Genomic DNA, 22,320 nt, shown 5'->3' on the forward strand with positions numbered 1-22,320 from the left:
ACACACACACACATACACATTCAGATGCGTACATGAAACAAATACATTCACATATATTACGTTTCCTAATCTGTGGAATCGGTGTAAACAAAGGAATCTATAAATAAATTAGCATGTGTCGAACGGGAAGCGGATATGACGAAAGATAGCGCGGCAAGGACGCGCGCGCCGCCATCATGAATTCATTTAGTGTCATATTTGACGGGTGTTATACGGTTAGTTACATGTTCTGTGCTGTAGGTACCTCTACCATGAGTTTGAAGCAATAGTATTTGTGGATAGTCGCTTAAGGGGTAAAATCATCCAATGACTTCTCCCGCCTTGGGCGAGGCGAGAGAGAGTATCAGACTCTTACTGACTAAAAACCACTCCGTTCCTTCTCCTGCTTTTCGACCCGGAGCCCCGGTAAACCCGCTAGGTAGTCCGCAGCTCCGTATCAGGCATCTGCTCTACTGGGCCCCATCTGTGGTGGTCTGATGGCTGTCGATAGTCGCTAGCGATCACGTAAATTTTGGATGGGGGTTGCACATGTGACCGGTAGAGGCGCTGTAAAATTGGACATACAAAAAATTTACGTCGTCGCTACTGGTAGAAATCCTGTAGGGTTAGATAGTCAGATGAATGTATGTTACAAGAGAATAAAACGTGTGACGCTTTGGTATAGGGTCTCAGGTTTTTTATGCGCTAAATGAGCAGATAGATGGGCCACCTAAGACCACATATAACAAGGAGTTACAAGAGCGTTGCTGACCTTAATTGTTTACTGAAGAGTGATAATGTAGGCAATACTGTTCCCATATGCGATTTGTTAGATACGAATCTTTACTTATTTGTAAGACTGGCCAAGTGGTCACAAGTGCGAATGCCGGGCAAAGGGTCTCGGTTTTGATTCCCGGGTCCGATTTTTCGAAAATTTCGGAGTCTGAAAACATGCGACTTATGACGAAATGGCGAAAAGTGGCTGCTATTGCTGGCTACATTGCATAGCGGCACTACGTGCCATAATCTACACTTGTGCCTACGCCTTTGGGAATAAAAGGCGCGACGACAACGATATACCTATTAAGTTAGAAATCGGTTGAAATAACGCTCAGCAGAAATATCCCGACAATAATTGCGAAAAATTCCAGAAAATTTCATCACAGGGACCGCCAAAAACTTTTATCGTTTGAGTTTGAGACCGACTGTCCGCTCGACCATCGAAAAAGTGCCTAAAATTGACGAAAGTATTAAAAAAAAAGTATTCGAAAACTTCGCATAAAACCTTCCCCCAGTCGACAAATCTGTGTACCGACTGACAAATTGGACGGATTCTTTGAGGATTTACCATTGAAACCTTTTGCTAGGAATTTTCTCATATAACGTATGTGCATTTATACTAATATTGAAGATATAGATAGGTAGATATATATAGTAAAACAGTTTTACATTTCCTAGTACTAAGTAGTATTGATAAAATAATAGAGAAAGAAAGAAAAACAGTTTATTTGCACCGATTACAAAAAAAAAAATGTAACTTTCGTGAGACATACTAAATTAATTATTATGTTATCGGCTTACTCATGTAATTGTTTGACGAGGAACTCGACTAGTTTCAAGCCATGCTTGAGGCTCATATTTATGAGCAGCATTCCGCGACACACGACGCGGCGATTGTCACGCTGCTACAATCGAGTTCCTCGTCAAACAATTACGTGAGTAAGCCGATAACATAATAATTAATTGATTACAAAAATAATAAACATAAATAATTGATAAAATAAAAATAAATGTATACACGACGCAAAAAGAGTATGTTCTAATAATGTTAAGGTAGGTCTGCCTCACTTAACTCACTTGGCTGACTGTACATCAATGTTCGAACAAGAGATAAAACAACTTAGTAATGTTCAACTTAGATAGAACTTAACTCATTACAAACACCTCAATAACTTACTTTAATCTATACTTAATATTATAAAGCTGAAGAATTTGTTTGATTGTTTGTTTGTTTGAACGCGCTAATCTCCAGAACTACTGGTCCGATTTGAATAAGTCTTTTTGTGTCGAATAGTGCATTTATCGAGGAAGGCTATAGGCTATAAAACATCACGCTATGATAATAGGAGCCAAGCAGAGCGGGTGAAACCGCGCGGAAGTAGATATTTGCAAGAAGTAAACTTAATGGCCTTATTCTTTTGTAACACTTAACAAATTCAACACGAATTTAAAAGTAAAATATTAACTAATTAGGTATTCTTGTTTGTCTTTCAATAAGATTGGGATTAGGAAGGAAATCCTTCACCTTTCCCAACGCCCACACTCAACAGTGGGTGGCCAATTATTTGGTGAAACTACCCACTGGATTCATTGGAATTTTTATTTTATTCTTTGCATAATTCCTTGTTTCCGCCGGGGTTGCCACGTAATTGGCATTTATCCTTAACTGTTGGGAAATAGTTTTGTTCGGTTAAATAGGGTTGATACTGATATTAGCTTTTTATAGAATAGGAGGCAAACGACACCTGATGGTAAGTGATCAGCACCGCCCATGGACATCCGCAGCACTAGAGGAGTCATAGGTGCGTTGTCGGCCTTTTAATATTATTATTAGCTAAGGTTATTTTTGTCATTAGTTTAGGCATTTATGACCGCGGCCGAAGCCGCTAACAGAAGCAAGTTTAATCTAAAAGTAACTTAACTTTCAGTCCACCAAAAATATATCTAATTTTTTAGCGGCCCACCTGGAATCGATAATACAACCCCTTTGCAAGCTTGGTGGCTTGCAATTGCAGCCGGTATTCAAATATCGAACGTTTTGTGTTTACTGTCAAGCTGTTCAGCTGATTGTTTGCAAACCAAACATTTACTAAGTAATGGCTGCTTTTATCAATTCGAATTTAGAATAAACTGCGAGATTTGATTACATTTTATAACTCAAAGGTCCCTAATGTCACCGTAAAAGGTTGCCGGGGCTCCGTCTTAAAGTAAGAAAAGTTACGGGGTGGTTTTAGTTAGTAAGTGACACTCCCTTTCCCTCATCCAAATCCATCATTCCACAGTTTTGCTGTGTGAGGCAGAAAGTTTCGTGAGAAGCACACAGTTGTGGCCTGTCAACCATTTATATGATGGGGATGGAAGTGCTATTGTGTAGGTCGATGATGTAAAGACGCGGCAGGTATCAGACCAAACAATTCCTCAGAGCCTCCACAATACCTACCTAAAATAGCTCGACCAAGAAACCCTCCTATCTTTTTTTTTGTGAGGAAAATCATTTAATGACTTCTCCCGCCTGAAGTGAGGCGAGATATCAGACTCTTACTGACTAATAACCACCCCGTTCCTTCTCCAGCTTTGAGCCGGAGCCCCGTAACCTGTTACGTTGTTCGCAACTCTGGAAATCCGCTTATGAATACTCGACTGGCGGCGACAGACAGTGGTTCCTTTATAAACACAAATAGAAGCAAGATTCAAAGTCAACATTATTTTTATTTCAAATAGACCAGGAAGGCACTTTTGAACGTCAAAGCAAATATAATAATATTAATAACATCTGTCTGTCGGTCAGTCCTCTAGTGAAGCTATTTGCGTTCCAAAGTGTAGATTCCTATGGAGAAAAACGAGCAAGAAACTTCATAGGTTACTCTTTTTCAATCAGATTCACAATACAATTCTTGGTTACATTGTTTCGATTCATAAAAAGAAACAATGTAAAGACGGTCTGCCTAGAAAGATACCTGTATGTGTATACCTATGTATGTATATGTATCTATTGTCTCTCCAGCCTTCCACGTCTCACATGAAATGACAGAACGATCGGTATTCAGTTACCGGTCACAGATTACTGCAAGCCTCGGCTCAGGGAACGATTTGTTGTCAGTAGAGAACCCTCTATCTATACTGCCTCTATGACGTAAAAATAGCATTACTTATCGATAAAACTACCATGTTTTATAAAGAGAAACACTGAACGGACTAAGATTTGGAACTTGGCGCCATAGTAACTTTTATTCAGCTCAAAATTAGCTATCCAATGATGTAACACACATAGCTATTGGAAGGTGGGACCAGGGGGGTCTACTCTAATTCAACGAAAAACGAAGTTTCGTCCGAAACTTCGCAAATTTCGTACTACAATTCCATTTATTGCGAACCTTTGTGAACAAAAATGAACGAATGAAATGAAGATAAATAAATAGGTTTTGATTTGAATTTAAAAATAAAACGTTATTTCAAATAATTCTATTAGTAAAGCAATAAAACCTACGGCGATAAAATTAAATGAAACTTCTGATTCGAGAACCGGAGTAGGTCCCCAGATTTTATATAAACTCTGGCATCACCCTTTGCCAAATCGGTCCAGCCGTTCTCGAGTTATAGTGCCACTAACGAACAGCAATCGATTTGGGTCTACCTTTATTAGTAGAATATTTTTGGTCATAATTTTGTTTTGCATAACATGGCACAAACTTCATTTCGCAGAAAATCATTTGGTATACCATCATTTACAATACATTAAAAACGCATAATTTTGTAAGTCAGAATCATCTTTAGGCATAAATTGATACGCATAATAATTGAAAGGTAGAACCATCATATTGCAGAAAGTTCACTGTCAGAGTCGTCTTTTGGCATAAATTTCATAACCATAATAATTAAAAAGTAGAACCATCATATCTCAGAATGTTCACAGTTAGAATCGTCTTTTGGCATACTTTTAATATCCATAATAATTGAAAGACTCATCTATCACGCATGCATAAAGCATGCAAGCAAGCATGCAGCATGCAAGCAAGCATGCAGCATGCAAGCAAGCATGCAGCATGCAAGCAAGCATGGTTTCCGCCTCGCCCCTCCGCGCCTACGCGATTTTAAATTGCACTCTAGGGGTAGGGCAGACAAGACTACGTGCAGTCGGTTTTGCAGCGATTCGGTTTTGTCACTTCACAAACTTTTATTCTACCATCTTTTTAATATGCCAAGTGAAATTATGCCAAACAATCGTCGCTCTAAATAAACGTTATGTGAAACAAAATTATGCAAAATTAAGCTTTGCCAAACGTAATTATGCCAAATAAAATTATACCATCTTAAAAGTATGCCTTTATAAATTCGGACATATAAACATTCGGCAAAACAATAATTATATTAAACAATTTTTATGCCATATGTATATTCGTTTAAAGAAGATTCTGCCAGGTGTGTTATGCCAAACAAATTTCGGAGCATTAAAATTCTGCCAGATAGAGGGAACCCAATCGATTTTTATAAATTTAGATAAATAAAGTTCAATAAAAATGTACATTATTACTATTACACACACAAACGAAGCCACGAGTAGGTACAGCTAGTTCGCAATAAATATATGTTTTTTATTTTCATTAGATCTCCGATGAAAATCCCAGCGTCAGAATCTGTGACAGTTGACATGAACGAAATGTGCGCGAATTTTCTTTTTATTTCTACAGATAATATTTTCGCGATATTTTAGATGTTTTAGCTTTATTTGGTACTCTTATCTTATTCAGAAATATATTTCTGACTTTGTTTTATTGCGTTACAATAATAGAATTCATGATATTTATCACAAGGTCTATAATTGTCTACCTCGATGATTGAGCGGTCCCAAGAAGTTCAGGAGGAGTGGGGCACAGTATTATTAGAGCTTTTTGGGTTCGCAGTGATAGCACGGAGTCTTAAGAATTAAGACTATCTAGTTATTAGGTAGTAGACTCATCTATTAAATGGACCTCATGACTTATAGGTAATCGGAGAACACCTCAGCGAAGTTTGCAGTCCAACTAGGCTATTCTGTGCCTGTCAATTTGAAAGATCTAAATTAACTCGATCGCGGTCGCCATGACATTGGTTATGAGAATAATATCCACTTCGATCATTAATGAATGAGAATTAATGAATAGTAAGGATGCTTTTTCACTGATATTACGCTATGTAGCTGTGCGAGGAAGATGCGCAGTTGGAATATGCAATTTATCGATAGTAGAGAAGCCACAGCACACATCCATAGCACGCATCTATCCATATAAAAAAAAAAACATAGCTTAGCTGAGTTCCTTTCCACCAGTGCTAAGTTATGATTGGTGGTAGCCAAACGCATTCACAGCAACTGGATGAAACACCCTTACAGAATAGGCAACTGCCCTCAAGTTTCAAATGAAATATCCCTACAGAATAGGCTAAAAGCTGCCTTCAGTTTCAAATAAAATATACCTATCTACGAGTAAATGTTAAAAGACAAGGAGATAAGAAAAAGCCTGCAATTACAAACTGATATCACATTTATTATTATGACCATTGATTAACAAAGTTTGTCCGCAACCGCCTCGGTCAAAGTTGCTTGAGTCGGGTCACCCAAGGCATGTAATTAAAACACGCTACTTCTACTTGGGAATGAGTTTTTTAATCATTTTTTTTTTTATTATTATGACGTTGTTTTTAGAGATGAATAGATAGAATGGTGGGGTATCTTTAATCTGTAGTAAAAATAATAAATAGGATGAGTATTTCATTTCATTCTGTGTAAAATGTGCATGAATGCATGAGGGTTAGAAACCTACCAACAGTACTAATGTGAATTTTTCCGAGTTATATGTTCTTTCTAAGAGATTGTATTTTGAACACCACTGACTAACGGTGAAGGAAAACATCGTGCGGCTGGACTTATAATTTCTAATTATAGCTACTTAAGTTTGAAATCGTCAACCTGCATTGAGCAAGCGTGTTGATTAATGCTTAAACCTTCTCTGTGCCTGACCTGAGTAAAGCGAGAGGGAGTGTCAGACTCTTACTGACTAAAAATCACCCCGTTCCTACTCCTGCTTTTCGAGCCGGAGCCCCGGTAAACCCGCTAGGTAGCCAGCAGCTCCGGATATTACAAACAACTAAATCCATGGATTAAGTGCTTGTAGTTTATCTAAGAGTAGGCAGTGTCGGTTTATAAATATTAACGCTTATCTATGACATATGGAACTGTTTGACCCGAAGTTGTGGACTGCCTACCGGGTTTACCGGGGTTCCGGCTCGAAAAGCTGGAGTAGGAACGGGGTGGTTTTTAGTTAGTAAGAGTCGGACACTCCTTTCACCTCGTCTAAGGTGGGAGAAGACATTAGATGACTTTTAGGAGCTAAAAAAACCTAACTACTCTGTTTCAGCTTCCGTCCTACCTATGTAGGTACTTACTATTATTATAAGCATATAACTTCTATTGTTAACACTTAATTTGGGTATTTATAAATAAAATTGATAATATATTGAATGAGACAAAAATATTGATAAAATAATCATAATTACGAGACATTTAATAAATATCGAATAAGTAAGTAAGCACAGTTTTATGACTTCGCAACAAAATTGCAATGTTTATTATTAACGTTTTAATTTCGTTATCAGGTAACAAAAACAAGAATAAAAGTCCTCGAAGAGATAACGGGAAAACATTTACGGCCGTAATTTCCCACCGAAATAAATGTAGACAGTAAAACTTATCAACTACACAACTTTCAATCAAGGAAAACCGAACATTTTTAGCATCAAGGCAAAAACAAATACGTATTTATACATACAGCCTATATTTATTACGCCCGAAAAAATAACCATTATCAAAATTCATTACGCGTATCCCAATATTAATTAAAGATCAAAAGGACGCTAGAAGTCCAAAATATAAACAAAACATTACCAGCTGTGTTGAAAAACTTTTAATATTACTTACTTGGCTCTCAAAGACAGCTGCCGGTCATTAGGACACACATATTTGTTGGCTTTACTTTGAAAATTCATTGCACTGTTCGAAAAAAATTAACTAAAAAAAAATAATTTGAAAATATTCGCGGAGCGCGGGACAGTGGCGCCGCGCGTTCGCGCCTGTTGATAACGTACAACTGTTGCTTCGCGCGTGGCCGCTCATAATAATCGATATTTTAACATCGCTCTTGAAAACTAACAATATGTTGCGATCAGCGACATCCTTTTATCAGCATGATAAACATGACCATGTAAATATAATGCTTACATGATTGTGACTTCGGAGTTTTGCACACTGAGTATCACGGTAAAGTTTCAGGCTTTTAGCGTATATTTTAGGTAATGTTAGGGCTAGAATTTAGTTCTTTTGATTTGATACTGACGAATAATGTTTTAAAGTAGTGTATTACTGTGCACAAATCCATTTAATTAAGTCTTAAAACGTGTTAAAATAAAGTGGATAGTGCAATTTGCATTAAAATGTTCAAACAATTTAAATTTCGAATTGTGTTTAGGATATGACGTCATTGTAAAGGTAAGAACACAATATAAGTGTCATGTCAACTTGCAAACTGTCAAATTTGTAAATATATTTTTACATTATATGAATCTGCAAAATATTTATCACAATATTTATTCTTTACGTCTTCGCTTTTAATAAAATTATAGGATCCAAGAAAGTTAACATTTTTGTTCATAATTTTAATCGCTGGTGAGTGTATCCGAACGTAAAGAGAATAGTCAATATATTTCTATCTCTTTCGCTTTTTGACACTAGTGATGTGCATTTGAAATCTAATCGATATGAGTTCGAGCTCTTATTCGATTTTCTGTAACATAAACAATAATTTCTATTAAGTATGTGAAAACTTACTTCAATTTAATTATCTGCTAAACAGTTTTGACAGTACAAATTATAATTGATTTAGGAACATTAAAATGATAATAAGTTTAAAGTAAACGGTAAAAAAGCAATTAATATAATCGTATGATTGTTGTTTGTTTATTATACATTGCTAGATTTTACAAATATTAGCAACGACCAAGGCCAAAGAATGACAACGACTAATAGTTTGAGTACAACGAAATAAAAACTACGAATAAAAATAATTTCTTAGTGTATGCGTTTATTTGAATATTTCTAAAACTGAAACATTAAATACATATTATGATTGCATAAAATAGTTTTAACATTGTTTTTACTTATTCAAGACACTTATTATCATTTTTTAGTAAATTAATTAAGTTTTAAATCGAATAATATATTTCAAGTCGATTGCTAACAACGATATCGATAAAATCAGCTGCTCATCGAATCGTTACTTGTGTTGCCCATCTCTACGTTAGTCAGTTTGACATTTCACTTTTTCAGTAATGATGGCGCACTTGCGAAAGGTGTTTAGTTTACTGTAACTTTTATTTTTATGTAGTGCCGTGAAGTGAAAACCAAGTGATTTTAATGCCGTACCGCAGGCGCTTCTCAGCCAAGATGCCAGATTTCGACGACGAAGTGACTGTCGTCGATGTTTACGACCTGGCATCGGACATTGGCAAGGAATGCGAGATAATTATTGAAAAATACGGCCCTGACGCCGTTACAGCGCTGCTGCCGAAGGTGATTAATGCGCTGGAGTTGCTGGAGAACTTGGCGGTGCGCAACGAGAAGGAGAATCAAGCGCTGCAGGAGTTGACGGCTAAGATTTCACAGTTGGAGAATGATAAAATTGAGAAGGCTGAATACAGGCAGCGCTTCGAGAAGGTAGGTGTAGAGGTCATTGTTAGGTAAATAAGTGTTATTAGTTGGTTTAGAGTGCGTGTTGTGCACGGAATACACGAAACATTGAGTGTTTCGTCATCTGTGAATGCATCGGTTGCATTGCAACAGAGCTGAGCGGGCGATGATATTGCGCGACAGTGTCCACTCCGCCGACGTCGCCGTTCACGTCTAAACAATAATTGGCCTCTATTATACCCATTTTTTGTGAGTACATACTGTTTTAAATTTCTATTAAAACCTTATTTGCTGTTAGACTTATCAGATAAGCTTTTTTACTCTATGTTATTGTCTATTATTGAATTTAAATTTACCAGCCAGCATGTTTGTGTTGTTGATTGAATACTTTTTTTAAAGACCTACTCATTTAAAATGGAATTTGGCTATGATACAAGTGATGTAATAGTCTTTCTATTTGAATTGGTAATTACTTTCATTATGTAAGGAATTAATGCTAATTTATTCTGCCACTGGTCCATGAGAATAATGTCCAGCCATTGTAATTGTTAGAAACTCCACAGAATATAAGAAATAAATATTTCAAAGGGCTACAGATTCAGTATATTTGTGTTTAACTTGTGATATCTCAGTACGCTTAAATTACTACACAGTATTGCATACTGGATGGCTCCTATTGACTGTAGCGTTATGCTCAACATAACAATAAGAATGCATCCGATCAAACGGACAAGCTCTTCAGGTTTAGGTATTTGAGATACTATTACTCATAGTGGCAAATGAAACAATAAGAAATAAATTGTTGAGTGATAAAGTTGCGGACTGCCTGGCGAGTTACCGGGGCTTGCCCGTAGGAGTAGGAACGGGGTAGTTTTTGTCTGTAAGAGTCTGACACTCCCTCTCACCTCGCCCCGGACGGGAGAAGTCACGGGACAAATTCCCCACTCAGTGAACTAAAAAAAGTATTTAACCTGTGGTGTGCAGGAATAAAAATCTTTACGAGGCAATGTTCACATACAGTCACAAACAAGTTCACATATTAGGCTTCGGATAATTGAGATTTCACCTGGCCAAAGCCAAACAATTTAATAGTTATTGTTCGACACAAGAAAAATTACTAATTTCGGTATTCGCTAAAGAAAACTAATGTACTGCTTAAAAACTAATGATGAGATCAAACAATGTTTGTTAAATTAACTATCTATTAGCTAATTGCGGCAAGCCAACATGCTAATCCTTACGTTATCTATTACAAGATGCAAAATCATGTCCCCTTAAGGTAGAAAGACATGCATGCTTTCATGTAAGCATGAATGCATAAAAAACCATGAATGCACATTTGTACAGATTTCACTAATATATTGATTCGTAAATAACAATTTGCTATAGCTTGAACTTTGTGTGTAGATGTAATTGAAAAACCTTGTCAATAATAATGATTAAGATTATGAGGTATTAAGATGATTATGAGTTCACTTTTGTTTATATTAGTTAATTAATTAATGCAAGTTTTTTTTCTGAATGAAGCTTTGCATTCAGAATCATTCATTCAGATAGTTAATATGATAAACAAAATATTAACATAATTTGAATAACAATGAAATGAAAATTCACATAATATATAACAAAAAAATACCAACAAAAATTACTCTTTTAATAACTTCCTCTATTTGAGATTCCAATCAAGATTAAATCATAATTTTATTACATAAGGTGTATATTGGATTGGTAGACGGTATAATAAATAATTGTTCAAAATAGTGAAAGTTAACCAGTAAGTTTAGTACTGAGGAGCGAAAGCTTTACTATTAGAATGTAGTAAAAGTATTCCAAGTCGTCTTCGAAGTACGCAGCACGTCAAGCTATCCTCTGTCAAATTACTTCGAAAGATTTCCGACCTTATTGTTTTCTTGTTAAAGTTGAAAATCTGTTGGTAAAAGATGGTGTGCTTTTACATCTTTCTGTTGAGTTTACGGTGTTGATTTGATTGGTTTATTCGAGCCGGCGAATCAGAGCGCCGAAAGCGTTCTCGTTTCGATTACTTTAAATATAAAGCAAACTCATACTAAGGGTAGTGTAGGTAAGATTTGTAGCGGTTGCCGTGTTGGAGTGTCTGTCACATGTGTGTTGCCACACCTAATTTTCACGCCGTTGTCGTAAGAAGTTTAATAACTAACTAGTTAACTAATATTAAGAAACTACACATTCCACAGAGACCGAAAGGCAGTACTCTCTGTAAACCTGACCACATAACTGCGACCTGTTCTATAAGCCGGCCTTTTGGAGGTTAGGAATTTAAGTGTAGTTGGGCAATCGGAGATTGGGAAGATGGGGAAGGGCGTTAATTGGGCGATCTCGCAAATTGTGGCAAATCTATGTTGAGGAGACATTCGGTCAAACAGACACGTGCGGTCAAATTCTCAACCGTTACTCAATACAAGACGCTCTGAAGAATAGTTCAGTCACGACAAATTCTTTGTAAAAGGCAGAGATAGAAAGATATTTAAGTTCAACTTAAAATGAGTAGCGTTTCAGTATTCAGGCGATAGTCTGGCATATCACGGGCTTTTGATCAAAGTGAAATCAATAATTCCAATTACACCATAAATAGGTACTTTTAAAACGTCAACAAATATAGAGATAATAGTCGTTCTAAAGGGTAGCTTCGAATGGAGAAGACCGATCAAGAAACTCCAAGATAATTATAAACGCGGTTTCAATTTCATCTAACAACCCATAAAGAAATGACATGACCTCGGTTACTAATAAACATACGCATCATCACTTACCATTAGACAAGATAGTTAGTGGTCCATCGCCAACCTATCAGATATAAAAAACAATCTATCGATATCGGTTTTATAACTAACTAACTATCAATTTGTTCCGGTAACCAACCAACCGAATGCTCGATACTCGCAATCAACACTGCTGATCTCCCCCAGGATTGTATTTCCGCCATTATTTTATTATACCGCCTGTAGTAAAACTGATCTCTCCTAAAAGGTGATAATGAGGTGATTAGCGAGAATATTAAGTGATAAAAGATTAAGGACCTGTTTCATAATGGTTAATTAAATTTCTGTTTATTTAACCGACACATTTTGTATGAAAAATACGTCAAATAATTATGTTATCCGTCAGAAAAATTAAACTAATGGTTACTTAACCTTGTTCTTAGTATTAAATTAGTAACTAGTCATTAAATTCCCTGTACCGGAGTTAATCAGATTTTGTCAAACATGCCCCTTAAAGATTTGGCTAATAAAGAATCTATCACACATAACTAGTCCTGTTCAAATAAACGAATATCTATTTAATACGAGTCATTTTATTTACTAGTTGCAATAAACCGCCATGATCGAAACAAATCGAAAAGGAAATTGGATTCCATATTACGGAAATCTTGAAGGAATCCAAAATATGCCTTAGACGGATATTGAACACGCTTAACCGCAATAAATACTCTAAAAATTGCCAAAGTAATACGCGAATCTTAGCACAACTTCCATTTACCAAGATGTAACCCACTTCAAAAATAATTTGTATGATTAATTAGATCTTGTTGAGAGCTCTCTCCCTAAGGCAATACTTAGAAATGTAAGCAATTCCATTAGTGCTCGTCTGAGTATCAAGTTGGGGCTCCCAACTTTTGCGGGCACTTTTTTGGGACCAAACCGCCACACTTAATCCTGACAGCTACTCGTGGAAGTCGTTCTAAGACCACTTTTTAAGTTAAGTACGTTTGAAGCAACGAGTTAATAACTGGTAGGGTCTTGTCCCTTTTTTGAGGCTGTTGTTGAGTAATTACTTTCTTTGATCATGGAAAAAGCGTGTAACTTTACGGTTGGGAAAGGGGGTTGGGACAAAATTAGCTTACATGGTTCTAGAAGCCTAGATAGTGACTTGGGAGATCGATCTCGTTAGCGAATTCCTTAAGAAAGAACTGATAATTTCTGGATATCTTGAAGGATTTGGTCGATTTGGTTACTAACTTTCAGTCAGTTGTTCAGGGTTCTGAACGCCACAAACAAGGTTGCAGCTGTTACGTCATAAATCATTGATAAAATTATAAATTATCGGCTTTCTAATCTAGCAATCATTACCTACCTAAATACCTTTTACTTTGTTTTGTTTCTTCGTGAGAATGATGATTAACTATTATGCATGCGGTTCCTACACAAGTACTTCATGTGAGTACATCTAGGTACTCACATTACAAAATGAAGTACCTGTCTATATGTTCATAACATTTTTCTAGAAATTTCCACTAGTTATCGTGAGATATAAAAGAGTAAAAATTAATAATTAAAAAACACCTGCTTAGTTTTTAGAGCCGATTACCAGTAAACGATTTTTCATCAGATCTCTGGATTACAACCGAATGATGCAAAAGTCAAAGTTAGTAAATAACTTAAAGAATTTAATTAAGTAAGATGCACAATACGAAACGCCCATATTTTACCACGGCCATATGTTAATCGTCTGCTTAGTGAGATGTGTGAAGTATGCAAGCACGCGGTCTATGTAATCTATGTAATTTGTTCAAGGATGCACATTACATGTCTATGTGTTACAGTAACATTGTGTTTTTTACTTTATTATTATGCGTTTGGTAATATTTCAGAGTTGGTGGTGGTGTGGGTCTTTGAAATACCTCGAGAGATATTTGAGTTTTAAGTCTGAATTGCTTTCGGTATGAGCGCGGTTACCGTTTCGGTGAAAACTTCTATTCTCCTCTTCCTATTCATGTACGCAATTGTTTATTACGGTTTCATCTTATCATTGCCCTTGTTTGTAATATTATTGCAATTTTTTTCGCATAATTCATCCGAATTGGTAAGTTGCAATTGTTTAAGTTTGTATTAAAACAAGCCTTTTTCTGTTTCGTAACCTTGAATATCACAAAAAAATGCAGTAAGCGCATTAATTTTCATAACTACTTTGATAAAAAAAGTGAATTCGTCATGACCGAAGCATTTAAATTAACTGGTTTTTACTTTATCTGGTTATTTTTGTATTCGGAAGTCCAAATGACCCGGTGTCTTTTAATAAAGGGTGTGGTCCTTTTAAACGGTTTGATTTATTTGTGATTGCATTGTCAAGATTTCAAATCGTATAAAGATATGGGCTCTATTTGTTGGTTTTGGCATCATTTTATTTATTGTTTTATTTTATTGGCGAAGTGCTGATATATCTGAACTGATAGCGTTTATCATTGATATTAACTGATAGCTGTTATGTTAAATCTGCAAACAGTGATTTAACAATATAATCTGGATACTTCCACAAGTGCTACCGCTTTTACTTAATGCCAATTTGCCATTCTCTAACAGTTAACCTTAGGGTGATACAGAGAGATAACAGTACGTGTAAAAGTTTGAGCTTTTGTGGCTAAGCATTCAGAACAACAGTTACTAATGTCGATGAATTTGGTTAAAGGAGATTTAACTTAAAATGCTCTAACTGCCTTAAAAAGGGCAATTACAATCAGTTAATTGTTTTATTCATCCTTACCATACAGTAGACCATAACTACCATAAGTTCTTTATTAGTAATAGTTAAACGTAAGTATCACGATTTCATTAGACAACATATTCTATTTAACCGTCGATAAATACTTTAAACAGTTAAACAACAATGCGAAACCGATTTATGAAGCAGGTGTATGATTGTATGGAACACAATGATTAGTTTCCGGCCTGTATGCATGACTGGCCTGATTGCGTTTAATATTGCACTTTAAAGGCAAAGATGACGATTTGTTTGCTACAAATAATTCTTCGCTCTGCTGCCTCATTGTGTCATCGATATTGATGGGTTGGTCCGAATCTTTCTCATAATACAATAGCGTGTTAGTCACACCGTTTAAATGTTAAGAACGGCTGAACTGATTTTAATGTTTCTTGAATTGTTTCCGCTAAAAAGAAACAACGAATTGTTACTATTTACGAAGTTGGTTCTTATCTAATAATTGTAATGAAATGGAATAAAAGAGAGTAATTTTTTATTAACTATTACCTTCTTTATGTTTTATAGATTTTGTTTAAAAATAACTCCGGTATGTAAAGGGATGATAGTTTTATTTATAAACTTGATTGAAGAGGCTTGTCGGTAGGCGGTTATTTTTAGACGAAGGTCCCAGCTATCTTTCGATCATCCGATAGCTTGAGACTGAGTGAAGAGAAGTTGAAAACTATGTATAACTAATATTGTCTAACCGTTAATAGTTTGTCTTTCCAATCTGTTTGTGTAAACCAGCTTGAGTCTAATTAAATTCTGATTTCCAACTGAGATTAACTGACCCAATTTTGAAGACCGTGTTTTTTGGTACAAAACACGATAGAAAAAAGTTTTGGACACCTTATTGTTCTATAGATGAATGGTGCCCCTTTATGAGTAGAATTTATTACACCTCCTATGTTTGATACTCCAACATGACCAACCTGCATTGTACAAACATGGTGATTAATGCTCAAACCTTCTCCGTATAAGTAGAGGTCAGCAGTGTCCATTTATAGGCTGTTGATTTGTGTGTGTGATGTTGATACTCCAAAATTGCACAGAATAGAATAGAATAGAATGAATTTATTGTGAAAAAATGAGTTACTATACAACAAATATTTTATCCTAAAATAATTAAAGATAATATACATAAAATAGATCAGCATGTTTTGCCAATCACGTCGTACAATAGCATTTTACAAGATCACAACAGAGAGAGACAAGACATAAAAATACATTATTTCGATTAATTTAGGGTCATCTTTAGTTTTTGCACGACTGGTCAGAAATTGAGTGTAATGTGTTCAGTTGGAAAATTACTTCTGGAAGTCAGTTAAAGAGTTTTGGTTGTTTTTGGATAGCTCTGGTCAGGCCAGACTGGTCAGGAGTATTGGCACACTAGGTACCTTAGTCCACCTACCTAAGGTGTTCAGCAGCGTGACGGTGCATTATGTAAAGAATTGCCTAACATGATATTGTACTTACAATAATGAAATGAAAAGCAAAATGGTGACCTTCAATACTCGCTAGTTGGAATGTGTAACGGAGTAGTTTTTTATTACGCGGTATAGGTAATATGATGCCGTTTACAGTAACCGGCCCTTTGGTAAATGTTTTTGGGTAACGTAATAGGTTGGGCGTTGTCAGTTTTTGAAGTAGAGTGTTTTTACACGTGTAAGAAATTCGGAATGATAAATATTTCGGAATGATGGACATATTTTTTGGTTAGGAGTTCTAAGAATACGTTTTTTGACATGTGCGGTTAATATCCGGTGTTATTTGGAGTTCGGATAGAAATAACATTGTACTGGAACTAAATACCGAAATTCCGCAAATAATAATCTTACCTAGTCATCTGAAACTCCATATATTGACTAAAAATACTTTTTCAGCCGTACTCAGAGTCATTTAGTGGTTACTTAACTCAGTCCTTAATCATTATTTTCTATACAAAATCGTTACTAAGGAATAATTTAAGTAAACATTAAATGTCTCTGAGTGCGGTAGTTTATTGGTTTTCTCTCCAATAGGCAGATATCAATAAAAAATCCTTTTTATTATGTTTCCAAACAATATGAGTAATGTTGCACCAAATATATTTCACTTTTGATTACTCACTGCATGCAGTGTCCTTGTACAATTCATTTGTAAGCTACTAGGTGTCCGCCATTTTGGCTTGCTACAATAACAAAACAGATGTTTATATGTAGATAGTGCTGTATCAAATGCTTATTTCCTTATTGATTATACGATATCAGATACTGGAACGTTTTAAATATTTATCGCATGATCTACATTTTAGGGCCAACTTATCATTGAGGTGATATCTTGAAAAATCGAATTCTGGACGTGACAGAAACTATTTTTCCATTGTGTTTCGGTATTTGGTGTGTGACAATATCAACATCATCAACCGAAGAATGACCAAAATGTATTAAATTGCGTTTTATGTTAAAGCCTTAAATCAATAGACATGCTTTCAATTCAGACGAGACCAAGGCGTAACTGCAAAAAAGTGGATTTTTAAATAATTTCTCTGTGTATTTCCAGGAATAGCAGCTCTTTGCCCTAAGTCCCGTAATTCAAATTTCCATCTAGACGTAATTTGAGAATATAATTACACGGAGTAGGCCCTAACTAGATGAAATTAACAGTAGACTGATCTCATCTAATTAGTCCGTAGCGCCCGCGCCCTAATTGCTCCCAAAACGGCCTAGTGCTACCTAACTAGCTGGTTTTCGATCGATACTAACTGAATTATAATTAAGTGGCTAAAATATAGATGAGATAGAGCTAGAATTTGTTGAATTGGTCGTGGTTTGTATTATTAGGCTTGTTTGTTGAATATTTTTTCCAGTTCTATTTAAAATTGCTGTAGTCGAATAAATACTTAAGTTATTAGAATAAATACTCAAGTTATTTTGTAAAGTTGTTAATTTTCCTTGTTATTAATCTTGAAATAAATTCGTCGCCATTAATATGGTGTCTCTAAGGGATGTTTTATTTTACTTACAAAGGAAGTAGGCTATCGTATTTTACTTTTTTTTTTTGAGTGGGGAAAATTACCTAATGACTTTTCCCGCCTTGGGCGAAGCGAGAGGGAGTGTGAGACTGTTACTGACTAAAAACCACCCCGGTCCTACTTTTGCTTTTCGAGCTGGAGCCCCGGTAAACCCGTCAGGTAGTCCGCAGCTCCGGAGGTAGACCGCAGTTTATTTTATTTAGTTCTGCATTTTTGTGACCGTTTGGTGAAATAAAGGCTAGTTAGTTTGAGACGAACATACCCTCAAGGATCCCATCTTAAGATGACAAACACAAACACATGATTAGGCAACGTGTTTTCAATGAAAAAAATCAATTTAAACAAACATTTTCGTACATTCAAGAGAAATAATCTGATTTGATCGAATCAATACAGGGAGTACGTGGTACCGCGGTGGAATCCACGAACGTACGCCGTCCGATGTAATGATTGATGTGCACAGCTGAAATGCGATTAAAATTGATCACTTGGATGCCTACCCAACTTATTTGCTTAGGGAGAAAATGTTTACAATTTGTTTTGGTATTCAGATGGGAGTTAGAATGAAACGATAGCTCTTTGTAGGGTGGTTTTTGAACAAAAGCCTATGAGATAATTTGGCATTGCAATTTTGTGTTCTGTTAATAAAGTAATAAGGCTAATGAGAAATTTCTATTGCTTAAGTTCCTCTTTAGGAGATTTTTTTGTTTTTGATTTGAAATTGTCGGTAACTAATTGCAGAATTGCTCTAAAGAGTGCCAATAAGTACCTATCTACGGACCGCGGAAGACCTGACGAGTAAGAACGTGGTGATTTTTATTCAGTTAGAGTTTTCCTCTCGCCTCACGCAAGGCAGAAGTTAATGATTTTCACCCCTCATAAAAGTACCTATATTTAGACAGCTTTTAATTTGCAGACTTGCCCTGTCAATAACTATGCCATTTGTATGTTATATTAAAAGCACAGAGATATAAATAATTTATGCTCCATGTTTGGCAAAAGGCACGCCCCCTATTACATGACGCTGATAACATAACTGGCGAAAAGTATTATACGCCTCTGTACTTTGGATAATTGGATAAAAACTAGTGAAGTAATGATGTAATATTACCAACTGTGAAGGTTGAACTTATAGCACTTTGTATAGACACCAGCACGTCAAGCTACACCAAATAACATTCCATAGATTTTAGACTTAATTCCCAAGTGACAAAGTCAAAAGTCCATTAAAGAAATTGGACCGATGAGGAAAGCTTAATAATGTTGGTAAGGTCTATTAAAATATCTTTCGAAGAAATTTCGTCGCCCCTCTATTTGTTGTTAATGAGAGCAGATCATTGCGATACATTAATATACAGGCGCGTTGCGATAATACGACAGTTTAGTACGGTATTATTATGTACTATTATTGCTTGTAGTTTGTACAATTTCATGTATTTTACGTAATGCCCGATTGCGGGCCGTTTGCGGTAATTGTTAAGAACGATATTTAAGAAATGAATAGCGCAGTTATTGGGCTTTTTGTGAGATATTTGGTGATGTATGGATAGACTCGGACTGTTATTGGCCGGCTATGAAGTGGAACAATTTAGTATTTACTATTCATTGGTCTGGTGATCACAAGCAGAAGTACTGAGTATGAGATCTTTGTATTTAAATAACTGAAACATACAATCAAAAGTTGAATATAGCTTTCTTACAATTTGGTCAATGTAAATTGGAAAACATGGCATAATTGGTATACAGAAGATAGGACAAGATGGTACACCACAATTTATGAAAAAGTGGGACAAACTATATAAGACGGAGGAGGATAGATTAACTTAACAACTAACTAACTAAGTATAATAATTTATTTGCACTGCATTTACAAACACGAAACAACAATCTCATAACCTTGAACAAATGCAGAACAGTTTCGTACATACATATTAAATGCCCTTAGACCTAAATGTACTATTAAATCTCCGATATTAATGTAACATCCATAAGGAAACCATATTAGTTGGTGAATGCTGTTCAGTACCTTCAGTTCTGAGTGCTCCAATAGTTAATATTTGCTGAGCAAACATGACTCCATTGTCGAGAAACTTGAACCGATGTTTAAGAGCTAGTGGAGGGCTAATGTAAGAGTTTGAGTAGTAAAATGGTAGTAAATAATGGTGACGGTGACTTTGTTTTTATAGGCGAAAGTATGTATGAGAGAAAACTGCGAACCATTTTAAAAATGAGAACCGATAATTTGTTTGAGATGTCCTCAAAAACTCACCCCCTATTACATGGGATTTATAACACAAATGGTGAAATGTGGGTGTATATTGTATAGCGGCATTACGTGCCGTAATGTGCACTTCTGCCTACCTCTTCGGGGATGAAAGGCGTGACGTTGCATATCCTCAAAATGGATTGTTGATTTGCTACACATAGTTATGTCAATTGCCGGCTAAATAAGTTAACACAAAGATATAAACGGTAAAAGTTGTAATGACTAAAATACGACTACCACGAACTGGCTTGGTAACTAAAAAAACATACCGTAAGCTTCTATCCCTTTTTATCTGAAAGCAGAAAATCGAAAATAGTGAAAACTCGGCACGTGCCGACGCATATTCACGTGAGCTCAAATCCGCACTCCCGAACGGATTGAATATGGATATCTGACGAATATTGGACAAAGGGATACTCTGAAATATCGCACGCGTTCCATATACTATGCTGATTTATTCAGATTGATCCCTCAGTATGGTCGACTATGAATAGTCCCCCTATCCCTAACCGGTACTAAGAATCGGCTAAATGGTTTTATGAAGATGGACGGGTTCTGACTTGGTAATAGTGTTTGTAATTGTTTCTTGGTCAAAGGGGATTTACGTTATTGTTATATTTTAAGCTATTGAATATTTAGGAAAGCGAAAACTTTTGTTCCATTTTGCCACGTTTTGCAAAAATCAAAGGTCGTCATACCACAAAATATCTTTTTAGTTATTTCTTTTGTATGCTGTGTGAAAATAAAGAATGTAAAGTCATTACCAAACGTTTATGTAGTCTTAAAATATGATGCACTTGGGTGAATTCTCTCTGAATATGATTAGTTACGGAGTATGAATTTGCTTATGACGTAAATCTGATAAGTGGTTATGACGTCGGAAGCACATTGCCGGCTAGACAGCTGAGAGGCGTTGTCTGTGACAGTCATAAAGAAAATTCCAACTTCAGACGCAGATAATAAAATACATTCCGGTTTTGTTGGAAAAGTCATATTTTTCCTGCTTCAAGCGGCTGTAGAATATGGGGCTGTTAAACGCACTGAACCTATTGTTAGTTATTCATCTGGAAAGAGGGCTGGAAGTAATTTGCTATGCCTAAAATTTTTGCACCAAAGCCAACCGAATAGGCCAAGCCATCCGAATAGTTTTCGGTGCTGCCCTTGGAAAATTTTACCTGTACCTAATGAGAAGTGACGTAATTTGAAATGCCCTTAGAGGCTAGATTTGTCTGGCACTACATAACTATGTTCTCTAGCCTTAATCTTTATTAGAACTGACGTTCGGTTCATATTTTATGTTATTTACGAGAATTCGTGTTGGTTAAGCCAAACGTACTGGGAATTTATAGTTCGGCTCCGTTTGGTTTATTATGATCCTGAATCCGATGTTGGTTATTTATATTCCATGTCGCTCATACATTTTCTTCCTGGAAGTAACTTGTGTGGAATGTACTGGGCCAAGTTTTTTGATATGTTAATGTTTTTCCATTAACCATCCCATTTCGTAGTAGTCTCTATTTCGGTCTTTATGTATTTATACATATAAAGTTCAACTTTGTATGTCGTCAATGAGAATTTGGTTTTTGTATAGTTGTCGTTACTGAGGCATAACATAAGTGCTTGGTAGTTCAATGACTGTTGGTATTGTTTACTGACAAATGATAATTGGCATTATTAGCAAATAGTCGATTGATGAGACTTTTAGCGATACAATAATCGTAATTATTTCTTTGAGCATAATCGTGATTTTCCACCAAAGATGTGCTATACTACGTCACTGTGGATGCAGCTACTTTGCGGTGACACATCTTTATCATCGTATCAATGAATCAATTGTAACATAGTTTCATAGCTTAGCTTTTACATCCTTGCAGCATATACCTACATAACCCATCTCAAGTGGAAAAGCTCCTAAGAACCCCAACCCTTCTTTTCTTTTATAAAAAACCTCCTGTTTATTAAGTCTCATCTCAAGCTATATCGTGTTTACAATATGTCTCTTGTGTCTTATCTTAATTCTCCCGTACCAGACGTCATTTTGTCACCAATTCC

The 22,320-nt window shown here is 35.9% G+C and overlaps 2 protein-coding genes across 5 annotated transcripts in view; one reads left to right on the top strand and one right to left on the bottom strand.

Moving 5' to 3' along the window:
• Nucleotides 1-7,940, bottom strand: part of LOC118274564 (double C2-like domain-containing protein beta) — a 60,794-nt gene extending 52,854 nt beyond the window's left edge. The window contains exon 1 of one of the 2 annotated variants that reach the window (XM_050697073.1): nt 7,712-7,940. In XM_050697073.1, the coding sequence (XP_050553030.1) occupies nt 7,712-7,779 (68 nt within the window). In that variant the 5' untranslated portion in view covers nt 7,780-7,940. The remainder of the gene's footprint in view (nt 1-7,711) is intronic. The other variant, XM_035592129.2, reaches the window with a different exon arrangement.
• A 1,155-nt stretch (nt 7,941-9,095) lies between these two features.
• The window catches only part of LOC118274839 (RILP-like protein homolog), a 52,627-nt gene continuing 39,402 nt past the window's right edge, over nt 9,096-22,320 (top strand). For all 3 annotated transcript variants that reach the window (XR_007705759.1, XM_035592572.2, XM_035592573.2), the window contains exon 1: nt 9,096-9,502. Coding sequence is in view for 2 of the 3 variants with exons in the window: in XM_035592572.2 (XP_035448465.1) it covers nt 9,203-9,502 (300 nt within the window). In the remaining variant the exon portion in view is untranslated. The remainder of the gene's footprint in view (nt 9,503-22,320) is intronic.

Source organism: Spodoptera frugiperda, chromosome 11, assembly GCF_023101765.2.
Source record: "Spodoptera frugiperda isolate SF20-4 chromosome 11, AGI-APGP_CSIRO_Sfru_2.0, whole genome shotgun sequence".
NCBI lineage: Eukaryota > Metazoa > Arthropoda > Insecta > Lepidoptera > Noctuidae > Spodoptera > Spodoptera frugiperda.